The sequence below is a fragment of the Pezoporus flaviventris genome, unplaced genomic scaffold (assembly GCF_033815535.1).
Source record: "Pezoporus flaviventris isolate CSIRO_AGI_PZ_B2104156 unplaced genomic scaffold, CSIRO_AGI_Pfla_v1 ptg000242l, whole genome shotgun sequence".
Lineage (NCBI taxonomy): Eukaryota > Metazoa > Chordata > Aves > Psittaciformes > Psittacidae > Pezoporus > Pezoporus flaviventris.
In genome coordinates, this window is record NW_026892789.1 from 964 (window position 1) to 13468 (window position 12505).

Here is a 12505-nt window from a genome sequence, read left to right on the forward strand (position 1 = left end):
GGCGCCATGACCCAGCCATGGGCGCCATGACCCAACCATGGGCGCCATGACCCAACCATGGGCACCACGACCCAACCATGGGCGCCATGACCCAGCCATGGGCGCCATGACCCAACCATGGGCGCCATGACCCAACCATGGGTGCCATGACCCAATCATGGGCGCCATGACCCAGCCATGGGCGCCATGACCCAACCATGGGCGCCATGACCCAACCATGGGCACCACGACCCAACCATGGGCACCATGACCCAACCGTGGGCCCCCAACCCCCCCCCAGGTACATCAGCCCCTCGATGCTGCAGCACCTCCTGCGCCGCCTGGTCTTCGACGTGCCCATCCTCAATGAGTTCTCCAAGATGCCGCTCAAGGTGAGGCGATGGAGAGGACATTATGGGGGTCGTCCGTCCCCCCCCCCCCCATAGCGATGCCCCCATTGGTCAATCGCCCTCCGTCCCGCCCAGCTGCTGACCAATCACTACGAGCGGTGTTGGAAGTACTACTGCCTGCCCAGCGGGTGGCCCAATCACGGCGTGAGCTCCGAGGAGGAGCTGCACCTCACCAGGAAGCTCTTCTGGGGCATCTTCCAGTCCCTGGCGCACAAGGTGGGGGGCACGGGGGGGAGATGGGGGGCACGGGGATGTGGGGTGAGGATGATGATGATGGGGATGATGATGATGATGGAGATGATGACGATGGGAATGATGATGATGGGGATGATGGGGATGGGATGATGATGATGATGATGGGGATGACGATGGGGATGACGATGGGGATGATGATGATGGGGATGATAATGATGGAGATGATGATGATGACAATGGGGATGATGATGATGGGGATGATGATGATGACAATGGGATGATGATGGGGATGATGATGATGATGGAGATGACGATGGGGATGATGATGATGGGGATGATGGGGATGGGATGATGATGACAATGATGGGGATGACGGGGATGACGATGGGGATGATGATGGGGATGATGATGATGGGGATGATGATGATGGAGATGATGATGATGACAATGGGATGATGATGGGGAGGATGATGGGGATGATGATGATGACAATAGGGATGGCTATGGGGAGATGGTAATGATGGGGATGATGAGGACGATGATGATGATGGGGATGATGAGGAGGAGGAGGATGGGATGGCGATGATGACAATGGGTTGATGATGACGATGACGACGGGGATGACGATGATGGCAATGATGACGACAACGATGACGACGACGATGATGATGATGATGATGACGTTGATGTCCATGATGATGACAACGATGACGATGACAATGATGACAACGATGATGACTATGACAATGACGACGACGATGACAATGACCATGATGCCGATGATGCCGATGATGATGCCGATGACGACGATGACAATGACGATGATGACGATGATGACGATGAGGATGATGACAACGATGACGGCGATGACAATGACGATGACAACGATGCTGATGCCGCCACCGATGATGCTGATGACGCCAACGATGACGATGATGACGATGATGATGATGATGATGATGATGACAATGATGACGGACGATGACGACGATGCGGATGCCGATGACAATGATGACAATGATGATGATGATGACAACGATGATGACGATGACAACGATGACGACGATGACAACGATGATGACGATGACAACGATGACGACGATGACGATGACAACGATGATGACGATGACAACGATGACGACGATGACGATGACAACGATGATGACGATGACAACGATGACGGCAATGACGATGACAACGATGATGACGACGACGATGACCATGACAACGATGATGACGATGACAACGATGACGATGACAACGATGACGGCGATGACGATGACAACGATGATGATGACGACGATGACAACGATGACGACGGTGACCATGACAACGATGACGACGATGACAACGATGACGACGATGACGATGACAACGATGATGACGACGACGATGACAACGATGACGACGATGACCATGACAACGATGACGATGATGACAACGATGACGACGATGACGATGACAACGATGATGACGATGACGATGACAACGATGATGACGATGACGATGACAACGATGATGACGATGACAACGATGATGACGATGACGATGACAACGATGACGACGATGACGATGACAAACGATGATGCCGATGACAACGATGATGACGATGACGATGACAACGATGATGACGATGACGATGACAACGATGACGACGATGACCATGACGTCGATGCCGATGCCGATGATGATGGGCGCGGGTGCCGGCAGCGCTTCGACGCCGAGCTCTCCCGCCTGGCCATGCCGTGCCTGTGCGCCATCGCCGGCGCCCTCCCGCCCGACTACGTCGACGCCAGCTACTCCTCGCGCACCGAGAAGAAGGCGGCCGTGGACGCCGAGGGCAACTTCGACCCCAAGCCCGTGGAGACCCTCAAGTGAGCCCAGGGCCCTCCTGCCCCACGGCGCTGCCCCACAGCCCTGCCCCATTGACCTGCCCCATAGACCTGCCCCATAGCCCTGCCCTATAGCCATGCCCCATAGACCTTCCCCATAGAGCTGCCCTATAGCCCTGCCCCATAGCCCTGCCCCATAGCCCTTGCCCCATAGCCCTGCCCTATAGCCCTGCCCCATAGCCCTGCCCTATAGCCATGCCCCATAGACCAGCCCCATAGACCTTACCCATAGACCTGCCCTATAACTTTGACGTATAACCCTGCTCCATAGCCCTGCCCCATAATCCTGCCCTATAAACCTGCCCCATAGCCCTGACTGACAGCCCTGCCCCATGGATTTGCCCCATAACCCTGCCACAGAACACTGCCCCCATAACCCAGCCCCAGAGCCCTGCCCCATAGCCAACACCATAGCCCAGTCCCATAGCCCTGCCCTATAACCCTGCCCAAAAAAATGCCCCATAGACCTGCCCCAGAGCCCTTCCCCATAGCCCAGCCCCATAACCCAGCCCCAGAGCCCAGCCCTGTAGCCCAACCCCGTAGCCCAACCCCATAGCCCTGCCCCAGAGCCCTGCCCATAGCTCAGCCCATAACCCAGCCGCCCATAGCCCTGCCCCATAACCCAGCCCCATAACCCAGCCCCATAACCCAGCCCCACTTGTCCCCTCTCTCCCCCAGTGTCATCATCCCCGAGAAGCTCGATGGCTTCATCAACAAGTACGCGGAGTTCACCCATGAGAAGTGGGCCTTCGACAAGGTGGGACCCCAACCCTGCGCCCCACAGCGCCCCACAGCGCCCCACTGATGTCCCAGCGCCCCACATGTCCCCCCCATGGCAGATCCAGAACAATTGGTCCTTCGGGGAGGCCGTGGATGAAGAGGCCAGACGCATCCGATGCTGCGCCCGTACAAGACCTTCTCCGAGAAGGTACCGGGGCCTCCGGGCCCCACAGCCCCTATGGGGAGAACCCCGAGGCCATTGGGGTCCCCTGAACCCCATTGGGGACCCCTAACGCCATTCAACCCCATTGGGATGCCCTGAACCCCATTGGGGACCCCTAACCCCATCCAACCCCATTGAGTTCCTTCAACCCCATCCAACCCCATTGAGTTCCCCCAACCCCATTGAGTTCCTCCAACCCCATTGAGTTCCTCCAACCCCATCCAACCCCATCCAATCGCACTGAATTCCTCCAACCCCATCCAACCCCATCCAACCCCATTGAGTTCCTCCAACCCCATCCAACCCCATTGAGTTCCTCCAACCCCATCCAACCCCATTGAGTTCCTCCAACCCCATGAGTTCCCCCAACCCCATTGAGTTCCCCCAACCCCATTGAGTTCCTCCAACCCCATCCAACCCCACTGAGTTCCCCCAACCCCATTGAGTTCCCCCAACCCCATTGAGTTCCTCCAACCCCATTGAGTTCCCCCAACCCCATTGAGTTCTCCCAACCCCACTGAGTTCCTCCAACCCCATCCAACCCCATTTGAGTTCCTCCAACCCCATTGAGTTCCTCCAACCCCATCCAACCCCATTGAGTTCCTCCAACCCCATTGAGTTCCTCCAACCCCATCCAACCCCATTGAGTTCCTCCAACCCCATTGAGTTCTCCCAACCCCATCCAACCCCATTGAGTTCCTCCACCCCATTGAGTTCCTCCAACCCCATTGAGTTCCCCCGACCCCATTGAGTTCCCCCGACCCCATCCACCCCCACGGAGTTCCCCAGCCCCACTGCGCCCCCCTGCGCCCCCAGGACAAGGAGATCTACCGCTGGCCAATCAAGGAGTCCCTCAGGCGATGCTGGCCTGGGAGTGGACGGTGGAGAAGGCCCGCGAGGGGGAGGAGGACAAAGTGGAGAAGAAGAAGACCCGAAAGATCTCCCAATCGGCCCAGGTCTGCAGGCTGTGGGGTCCATGGGGTCCATGGGGTCCATGGGGTCTATGGGGTCCATAGAGTCTATAGGGGTCTATAGGGGTCCATGGGGGTCTATGGGGGCCATGGGGTCCATGGGGTCTATGGGGTCCATAGAGTCTATAGGGGTCTATAGGGGTCCATGGGGGTCCAGGGGGTCTATGGGGTCCATAGAGTCTATAGGGGTCTATAGGGGTCCATGGGGGTCCAGGGGGTTCATGGGGGTCCATGGGGTTCATGGGGGTCCATGGGGTCCATGGGGTCTATGGTGTCCATAGAGTCTATAGGGGTCTATAGGGGTCTGTAGGGGTCCATGGGGTTCATGTGGTCCATAGAGTCTATAGGGGTCCATGGGGGTCCATGGGGCTATGGGGGTCTATAGGGGTCCATGGGGTCCATGGGGGTCCATGCGGTCTATGGGGGTCTATAGGGGTCCATGGGGGTCCATGGGGTTCATGGGGGTCCATGGGGGTCTATGGAGTCCTTTGGGGTCCAGGGGGTCCATGGGGTCCAGGGGGTCCATGGGGGTCTATGCGGTCCATAGGGGTCCATTGGGGTCCATGGGGTCCATAGAGTCTATAGGGGTCTATAGGGGTCCATGGGGGTCCATGGGGGTCCAGGGGGTCCATGGGGTCCGTGGGGTCCATGAGGTCCATGGGGGTCTATAGGGGTCCATGGGGTCCATAGAGTCTATAGGGGTCTATAGAGGTCTCTAGGGGTCCATGGGGTCTATGGAGTCTATAGGGGTCCATGGGGGTCCATGGGGGTCCATGGGGTCTGTGGGGGTCTATAGGGGTCCATGGGGTCCATGGGGGTCCATGGGGTCTATGGGGGTCTATAGGGGTCCAGGGGGTCCATGGGGGTCCATGGGGTCTATGGGGGTCTATAGGGGTCCAGGGGGTCCATGGGGGTCCATGGGGTCTATGGGGGTCTATAGGGGTCCAGGGGGTCTATAGGGGTCCATGGGGGTCCATGGGGTCCATTGGGGTCCATAGGCTCCCTATGGGGGTCTGTGGGTCCATAGGCTCCCTATGGGGGTCTGTGGGTCCATAGGGGTCCATAGGTCCCTATGGGGGTCTGTGGGTCCATAGGCTCCCTATGGGGGTCTGTGGGTCCATAGGGGTCCATAGGCTCCCTATGGGGGTCTGTGGGTCCATAGGGGTCCATAGGTCCCTATGGGGGTCTGTGGGTCCATAGGCTCCTATGGGGGTCTGTGGCTCCATAGGGTTCCATAGGTCCCTATGGGGGTCTGTGGGTCCATAGGCTCCCTATGGGGGTCTGTGGGTCCATAGGGTTCCATAGGTCCCTATGGGGGTCTGTGGGTCCATAGGGTTCCATAGGTCCCTATGGGGGTCTGTGGGTCCATAGGCTCCCTATGGGGGTCTGTGGGTCCATAGGGGTCCATAGGCTCCCTATGGGGGTCTGTGGGTCCATAGGGGTCCATAGGTCCCTATGGGGGTCTGTGGGTCCATAGGCTCCCTATGGGGGTCTGTGGGTCCATAGGGGTCCATAGGCTCCCTATGGGGGTCTGTGGGTCCATAGGGGTCCATAGGTCCCTATGGGGGTCTGTGGGTCCATAGGGGTCCATAGGTCCCTATGGGGGTCTGTGGGTCCATAGGGGTCCATAGGCTCCCTATGGGGGTCTGTGGGTCCCTCTGCCCCACGGCGCCCTCCCGCTGCTCTGCCCCCCAAGGCCACCTACGACCCCAGCCACGGTTACAGCCCCCAGCCCGTGGACCTCTCGGGGGTCACCCTGTCCCGGGAGCTGCAGGTCAGGGCCTGAGCCCCACAGCGCGCAGCCCATAATAACCCCATAACATCCCATAGCACCCCATAGCACCCCATAGCACCACATAACATCCCATAGCACCCCATAGCACCCCATAGCACCCCATAGCACCCCATAGCACCCCATAACATCCCATAGCACCCCATAGCACCCCATAGCACCCCACATCCCATAGCACCCCATAGCACCCCACATCCCATAGCACCCCATAGCACCCCATAGCACCCCATAGCACCCCACATCCCATAGCACCCCATAGCACCCCATAGCACCCCATAGCACCCCACATCCCATAATACCCCACACCCCATAATACCCCATAGGACCCCATAGCACCCCATAGCACCCCACATCCCATAATACCCCACACCCCATAGCACCCCATAGCACTCCACATCCCATAATACCCCACACCCCATAGCACCCCATAGCACCCCACATCCCATAGCACCCCACATCCCATAGCACCCCATAGCACCCCACATCCCATAACACCCCACATCCCATAATACCCCACAGCACCCCACATCCCATAGCACCCCATAGCACCCCACATCCCATAATACCCCACATCCCATAGCACCCCATAGCACCCCACATCCCATAGCACCCCATAGTACCCCACATCCCATAGCACCCCACATCCCATGAGCACCCCACATCCCCCACACCCCCCACCCCACCCCACAACCCCCACCCCACATCCCCCCCATATTCCTCCCCACCCCCCACCCCCACCCCATATCCCCCCCATAATCCCCACCCCCACCCCCCAAGCCCCCCACCCCCACCCCCATATCCTCCCCCCACCCCACACCCACCCCCACGCCCCCCATATCCCCCCCATATCCCCCCATATCCCCACCCCACCCCGCACACCCCCACCCCATATCCCCCCCATAGCCCCCCCATATCCCCATGCCCCCCATATTCCCCCCATATCCCCCCACCCCCCACGCCCCCACCCCATATCCTCCCCCACCCCACCCCCCACACCCCCACCCCATATCCCCCCCATATCCCCCCATATCCACACCCCACACCCCACACCCTCACCCCATATCCCCCCACCCCCCACACCCCATACCCACACCCCATATCCCCCCCATACCCCCCTATATCCCCCCCATACCCCCCCCACGCCCACCCCCCACCCCCACCCCATATCCTCCCCCCACCCCACCCCCACCCCATATCCCCCCCATATCCACCCCCCAACCCCCCACCCCCACCCCCCACCCCACACCCCCACCCCATATCCCCCCATATCCACCCCCACCCCCACCCCATATCCCCCCCATATCCACCCCCCACCCCCACCCCCCACCCCACACCCCCACCCCATATCCCCCCCATATCCCCCCCCACCCCCACCCCCCACCCCCACCCCATATCCCCCCCACACCCCCCACCCCCCACTCCCCCCACCCCCACCCCATATCCCCCCATATCCCCCCCATATCCCCCCACCCCCACCCCCCACCCCCCACCCCCACCCCATATCCCCCCATATCCACCCCCATCCCCCCCAGGCCATGGCGGAGCAGCTGGCTGAGAACTACCACAACACGTGGGGCCGCAAGAAGAAGCTGGAGCTGGAGGCCAAGGGTGAGCCCCCCCTGCCCCATAGCACCCATGGGGGCTCCTCTGCCCCACAGCTCCGGGGGGGCCTCTCCTCCCTTCGCCCAGCCCAGTGCTCTGCACCCCATTGATGCTCTCTGCCCCATTGATGCTCTCTGCACCCCACTGATGCTCTCTGCACCCCATTGATGCTCTCTCTGCCCCATTGATGCTCTCTGCACCCATTGATGCTCTCTCTGCCCCATTGATGCTCTGCACCCCATTGATGCTCTGCACCCCATTGATGCTCTCTCTGCCCCATTGATGCTCTGCACCCCATTGATGCTCTCTCTGCCCCACTGATGCTCTGCACCCCATTGATGCTCTCTGCCCCATTGATGCTCTGCACCCCATTGATGCTCTCTGCACCCCATTGATGCTCTGCACCCCACTGATGCTCTGCACCCCATTGATGCTCTGCACCCCATTGATGCTCTCTGCACCCCATTGATGCTCTGCACCCCATTGATGCTCTGCACCCCACTGATGCTCTGCAACCCCATTGATGCTCTGCACCCCACTGATGCTCTGCCCCATTGATGCTCTGCACCCCACTGATGCTCTCTGCCCCACTGATGCTCTCTGCCCCATTGATGCTCTGCACCCCACTGATGCTCTCTGCACCCCATTGATGCTCTGCACCCCACTGATGCTCTCTGCACCCCACTGATGCTCTGCACCCCACTGATGCTCTGCACCCCATTGATGCTCTGCACCCCACTGATGCTCTCTGCCCCATTGATGCTCTGCACCCCATTGATGCTCTGCACCCCATTGATGCTCTCTGCCCCATTGATGCTCTGCACCCCATTGATGCTCTCTGCACCCCATTGATGCTCTGCACCCCATTGATGCTCTGCACCCCACTGATGCTCTCTGCCCCATTGATGCTCTGCACCCCACTGATGCTCTCTGCACCCCATTGATGCTCTGCACCCCACTGATGCTCTCTGCACCCCACTGATGCTCTGCACCCCACTGATGCTCTCTGCCCCATTGATGCTCTCTGCCCCACTGCTGTTCTCTGCCCCACTGCTGCTCTCTGCCCCATTGCCGCTCTCTGCCCCACTGCTGTTCTCTGCCCCACTGCTGCTCTCTGCCCCATTGCTGCTCTCTGCCCCACTGCTGCTCTCTGCCCCATTGCTGCTCTCTGACCCACTGATGCCCCATTGATCCCCCCTGCCCCACTGCCGCTCTCTGCCCCACTGCTGCCCCACTGCTGCTCTCTGCCCCACTGCTGCTCTCTGCCCCACTGCTGCCCCATTGCCGCTCTCTGCCCCACTGATGCTCTCTGCCCCACTGGATGCTCTCTGCCCCATTGCTGCTCTCTTCCCCATTGCTGCTCTCTGCCCCATTGACCCCCCTGCCCCACTGGATGCTCTCTGCCCCATTGGATGCTCTCTGCCCCATTGACCCCCCTGCCCCATTGCTGCTCTCTGCCCCATTGCTGCTCTCTGCCCCACTGATCCCCCTGCCCCATTGCTGCTCTCTGCCCCATTGCTGCTCTCTGCCCCACTGATCCCCCTGCCCCATTTGCTGCTCTCTGCCCCATTGCTGCTCTCTGCCCCACTGACCCCCCTGCCCCATTGCTGCTCTCTGCCCCATTGCTGCTCTCTGCCCCATTGCTGCTCTCTGCCCCACTGATCCCCCTGCCCCATTGCTGCTCTCTGCCCCATTGCTGCTCTCTGCCCCACTGATCCCCCTGCCCCATTGCTGCTCTCTGCCCCATTGCCGCTCTCTGCCCCACTGACCCCCCTGCCCCATTGCTGCTCTCTGCCCCATTGCTGCTCTCTGCCCCATTGCCGCTCTCTGCCCCATTGACCCCCCCTGCCCCATTGCTGCTCTCTGCCCCATTGCTGCTCTCTGCCCCATTGACCCCCCTGCCCCATTGCTGCTCTCTGCCCCATTGCCGCTCTCTGCCCCATTGACCCCCCTGCCCCATTGCTGCTCTCTGCCCCATTGCCGCTCTCTGCCCCACTGATCCCCCTGCCCCATTGCCGCTCTCTGCCCCACTGACCCCCCTGCCCCATTGCTGCTCTCTGCCCCATTGCCGCTCTCTGCCCCATTGACCCCCCTGCCCCATTGCTGCTCTCTGCCCCATTGCTGCTCTCTGCCCCATTGCCGCTCTCTGCCCCATTGACCCCCCTGCCCCCATTGCCGCTCTCTGCCCCATTGCCGCTCTCTGCCCCACTGCTGCCCCACTGCTGCTCTCTGCCCCCTTGCCGCTCTCTGCCCCATTGCCGCTCTCTGCCCCACTGCTGCCCCATTGCCGCTCTCTGCCCCACTGACCCCCTGCCCCATTGCTGCTCTCTGCCCCCATTGACCCCCTGCCCCATTGCCGCTCTCTCTGCCCCATTGCTGCTCTCTGCCCCACTGCCGCTCTCTGCCCCATTGCCGCTCTCTGCCCCATTGCCGCTCTCTGCCCCATTGACCCCCCTGCCCCATTGCCGCTCTCTGCCCCATTGCCGCTCTCTGCCCCATTGCCGCTCTCTGCCCCATTGACCCCCCTGCCCCATTGCCGCTCTCTGCCCCATTGGCCGCTCTCTGCCCCATTGCCGCTCTCTGCCCCATTTGCCGCTCTCTGCCCCATTGACCCCCCTGCCCCATTGCTGCTCTCTGCCCCATTGCCGCTCTCTGCCCCATTGACCCCCCTGCCCCATTGCTGCTCTCTGCCCCATTGCCGCTCTCTGCCCCATTGACCCCCCTGCCCCATTGCCGCTCTCTGCCCCATTGCCGCTCTCTGCCCCATTGCCGCTCTCTCTGCCCCACCGCGCCGTGGGTCGCAGGGGGGGGCTCGCACCCGCTGCTCGTGCCCTACGACACGCTGACGGCGCAGGAGAAGGCGCGGGACAGGGAGAAGGCGCAGGAGCTGCTCAAGTTCCTGCAGCTGCACGGCTACGCCGTCACCCGGTGAGGAGCGCGGCGCTATGGGTCTATGGGGCGCTATGGGGCTCTATGGGGCGCTGTGGGGTGCTATGGGTTCTATGGGGCACTGTGGGGTGCTATGGGGCGCTATGGGGCGCTATGGGGCGCTATGGGTTCTATGGGGCGCTGTGGGGTGCTATGGGTTCTATGGGGCGCTGTGGGGCGCTATGGGTTCTATGGGGCGCTGTGGGGTGCTATGGGTTCTATGGGTCTCTATGTGTCCCTATGTGTCTCTATGGCTCTCTATGTGTCTCTATGGCTCCCTATGGTCCCTATGTGTCCCTATGTGTCCCTATGGGTCCCTATGTTCCCTATGTTCCCTATGGGTCCCTATGTGTCTCTATGGGTCCCTATGGTCCCTATGTGTCCCTATGTGTCCCTATGGGTCCCTATGTTCCCTATGTGTCCCTATGTGTCTCTATGTGTCCCTATGTGTCCCTATGGGTCCCTATGTTCCCTATGTGTCCCTATGTGTCTCTATGTGTCCTCTATGTGTCTCTATGTGTCTCTATGTGTCTCTATGTGTCCCTATGTGTCTCTATGTGTCCCTATGTGTCTCTATGTGTCTCTATGTGTCTCTATGTGTCCCTATGTGTCCCTATGTGTCCCTATGTGTCTCTATGTGTCTCTATGTGTCTCTATGTGTCTCTATGTGTCCCTATGTGTCTCTATGTGTCCCTATGTGTCTCTATGTGTCTCTATGTGTCCCTATGTGTCCCTATGTGTCTCTATGTGTCTCTATGTGTCTCTATGTGTCCCTATGTGTCTCTATGTGTCTCTATGTGTTTTCTATGTGTCCCTATGTGTCTCTATGTGTCTCTATGTGTCTCTATGTGTCCCTATGTGTCTCTATGTGTCTCTATGTGTCCCTATGTGTCTCTATGTGTCCCTATGTGTCTCTATGTGTCTCTATGTGTCCTATGTGTCCCTATGTGTCTCTATGTGTCTCTATGTGTCCCTATGTGTCCCTATGTGTCTCTATGTGTCTCTATGTGTCCCTATGTGTCTCTATGTGTCTCTATGTGTCTCTATGTGTCTCTATGTGTCTCTATGTGTCTCTATGTGTCTCTATGGGTCCCTATGTGTCTCTATGTGTCCCTATGTGTCCCTATGTGTCCCTATGTGTCTCTATGTGTCTCTATGGGTCTCTATGTGTCTCTATGTGTCTCTATGTGTCCCTATGGTTCCCTATGGGTCCCTATGTTCCCTATGGTCCCTATGTTCCCTATGGTCCCTATGTTCCCCTATGTTCTCCGTGGCTCCCAGGGGGCTCAAGGACATGGAGCTCGACTCCTCGTCCATCGAGAAGCGTTTCGCTTCGGGTTCCTGCAGCAGCTCCTGCGCTGGATGGACACGGCCCAGGAGTTCATCGCGCACCTGGGTGCGGCCCCACGGGCGCTGTGGGGCGCTATGGGGCGCTATGGGGCGCTATGGGTTCTATGGGGTGCTGTGGGGCACTATGGGGCGCTATGGGTTCTATGGGGTGCTGTGGGGTGCTGTGGGGTGCTGTGGGTTCTATGGGGTGCTGTGGGGTGCTATGGGGTGCTATGGGGTGCTGTGGGGCGCTATGGGGCGCTGTGGGTTCTATGGGGTGCTGTGGGGTGCTATGGGCTCTATGGGGTGCTGTGGGGTTCTATGGGGTGCTGTGGGGCGCTGTGGGTTCTATGGGGTGCTGTGGGGTGCTATGGGGTGCTATGGGGTGCTGTGGGGCGCTATGGGTTCTATGGGGTGCTGTGGGGCGCTATGGGTGCTATGGGGTGCTGTGGGGCGCTATGGGT

The 12505-nt window shown here is 59.8% G+C and overlaps 2 protein-coding genes across 2 annotated transcripts in view; both read left to right on the forward strand.

The window, feature by feature from the left end:
* The first annotated feature begins 206 nt into the window (after positions 1 to 206).
* LOC133263057 (ryanodine receptor 1-like) lies at positions 207 to 7894 on the forward strand. The gene is made up of 9 exons (XM_061442684.1): positions 207 to 371; positions 465 to 605; positions 2295 to 2458; positions 3155 to 3233; positions 3316 to 3404; positions 4153 to 4375; positions 6087 to 6164; positions 7715 to 7790; positions 7872 to 7894. The coding sequence occupies exons 1-9, from the start codon at positions 207 to 209 to the stop codon at positions 7892 to 7894; spliced, it is 1038 nt and encodes a 345-aa protein (XP_061298668.1).
* A 2716-nt stretch (positions 7895 to 10610) lies between these two features.
* LOC133263056 (ryanodine receptor 1-like) overlaps positions 10611 to 12505 on the forward strand; it is a gene marked incomplete at its 3' end in the record, with an annotated part of 44600 nt that continues 42705 nt past the window's right edge. The window contains exons 1-2 of the mRNA XM_061442683.1: positions 10611 to 10712; positions 11994 to 12108. Of these exons, the coding sequence (XP_061298667.1) occupies positions 12075 to 12108 (34 nt within the window). The remainder of the gene's footprint in view (positions 10713 to 11993; positions 12109 to 12505) is intronic.

Bases quoted from the DNA above. Each gene is read 5' to 3' on its own strand.
- LOC133263057 (XM_061442684.1), top strand. From the start codon at position 207: ATGACCCAACCATGGGCACCACGACCCAACCATGGGCACCATGACCCA. The intron at 2,459-3,154 runs GTGAGCCCAGGG...TCTCTCCCCCAG, and splicing joins AAGCCCGTGGAGACCCTCAA to TGTCATCATCCCCGAGAAGC. The intron at 3,405-4,152 runs GTACCGGGGCCT...AACCCCATTGAG, and splicing joins ACAAGACCTTCTCCGAGAAG to TTCCCCCGACCCCATTGAGT.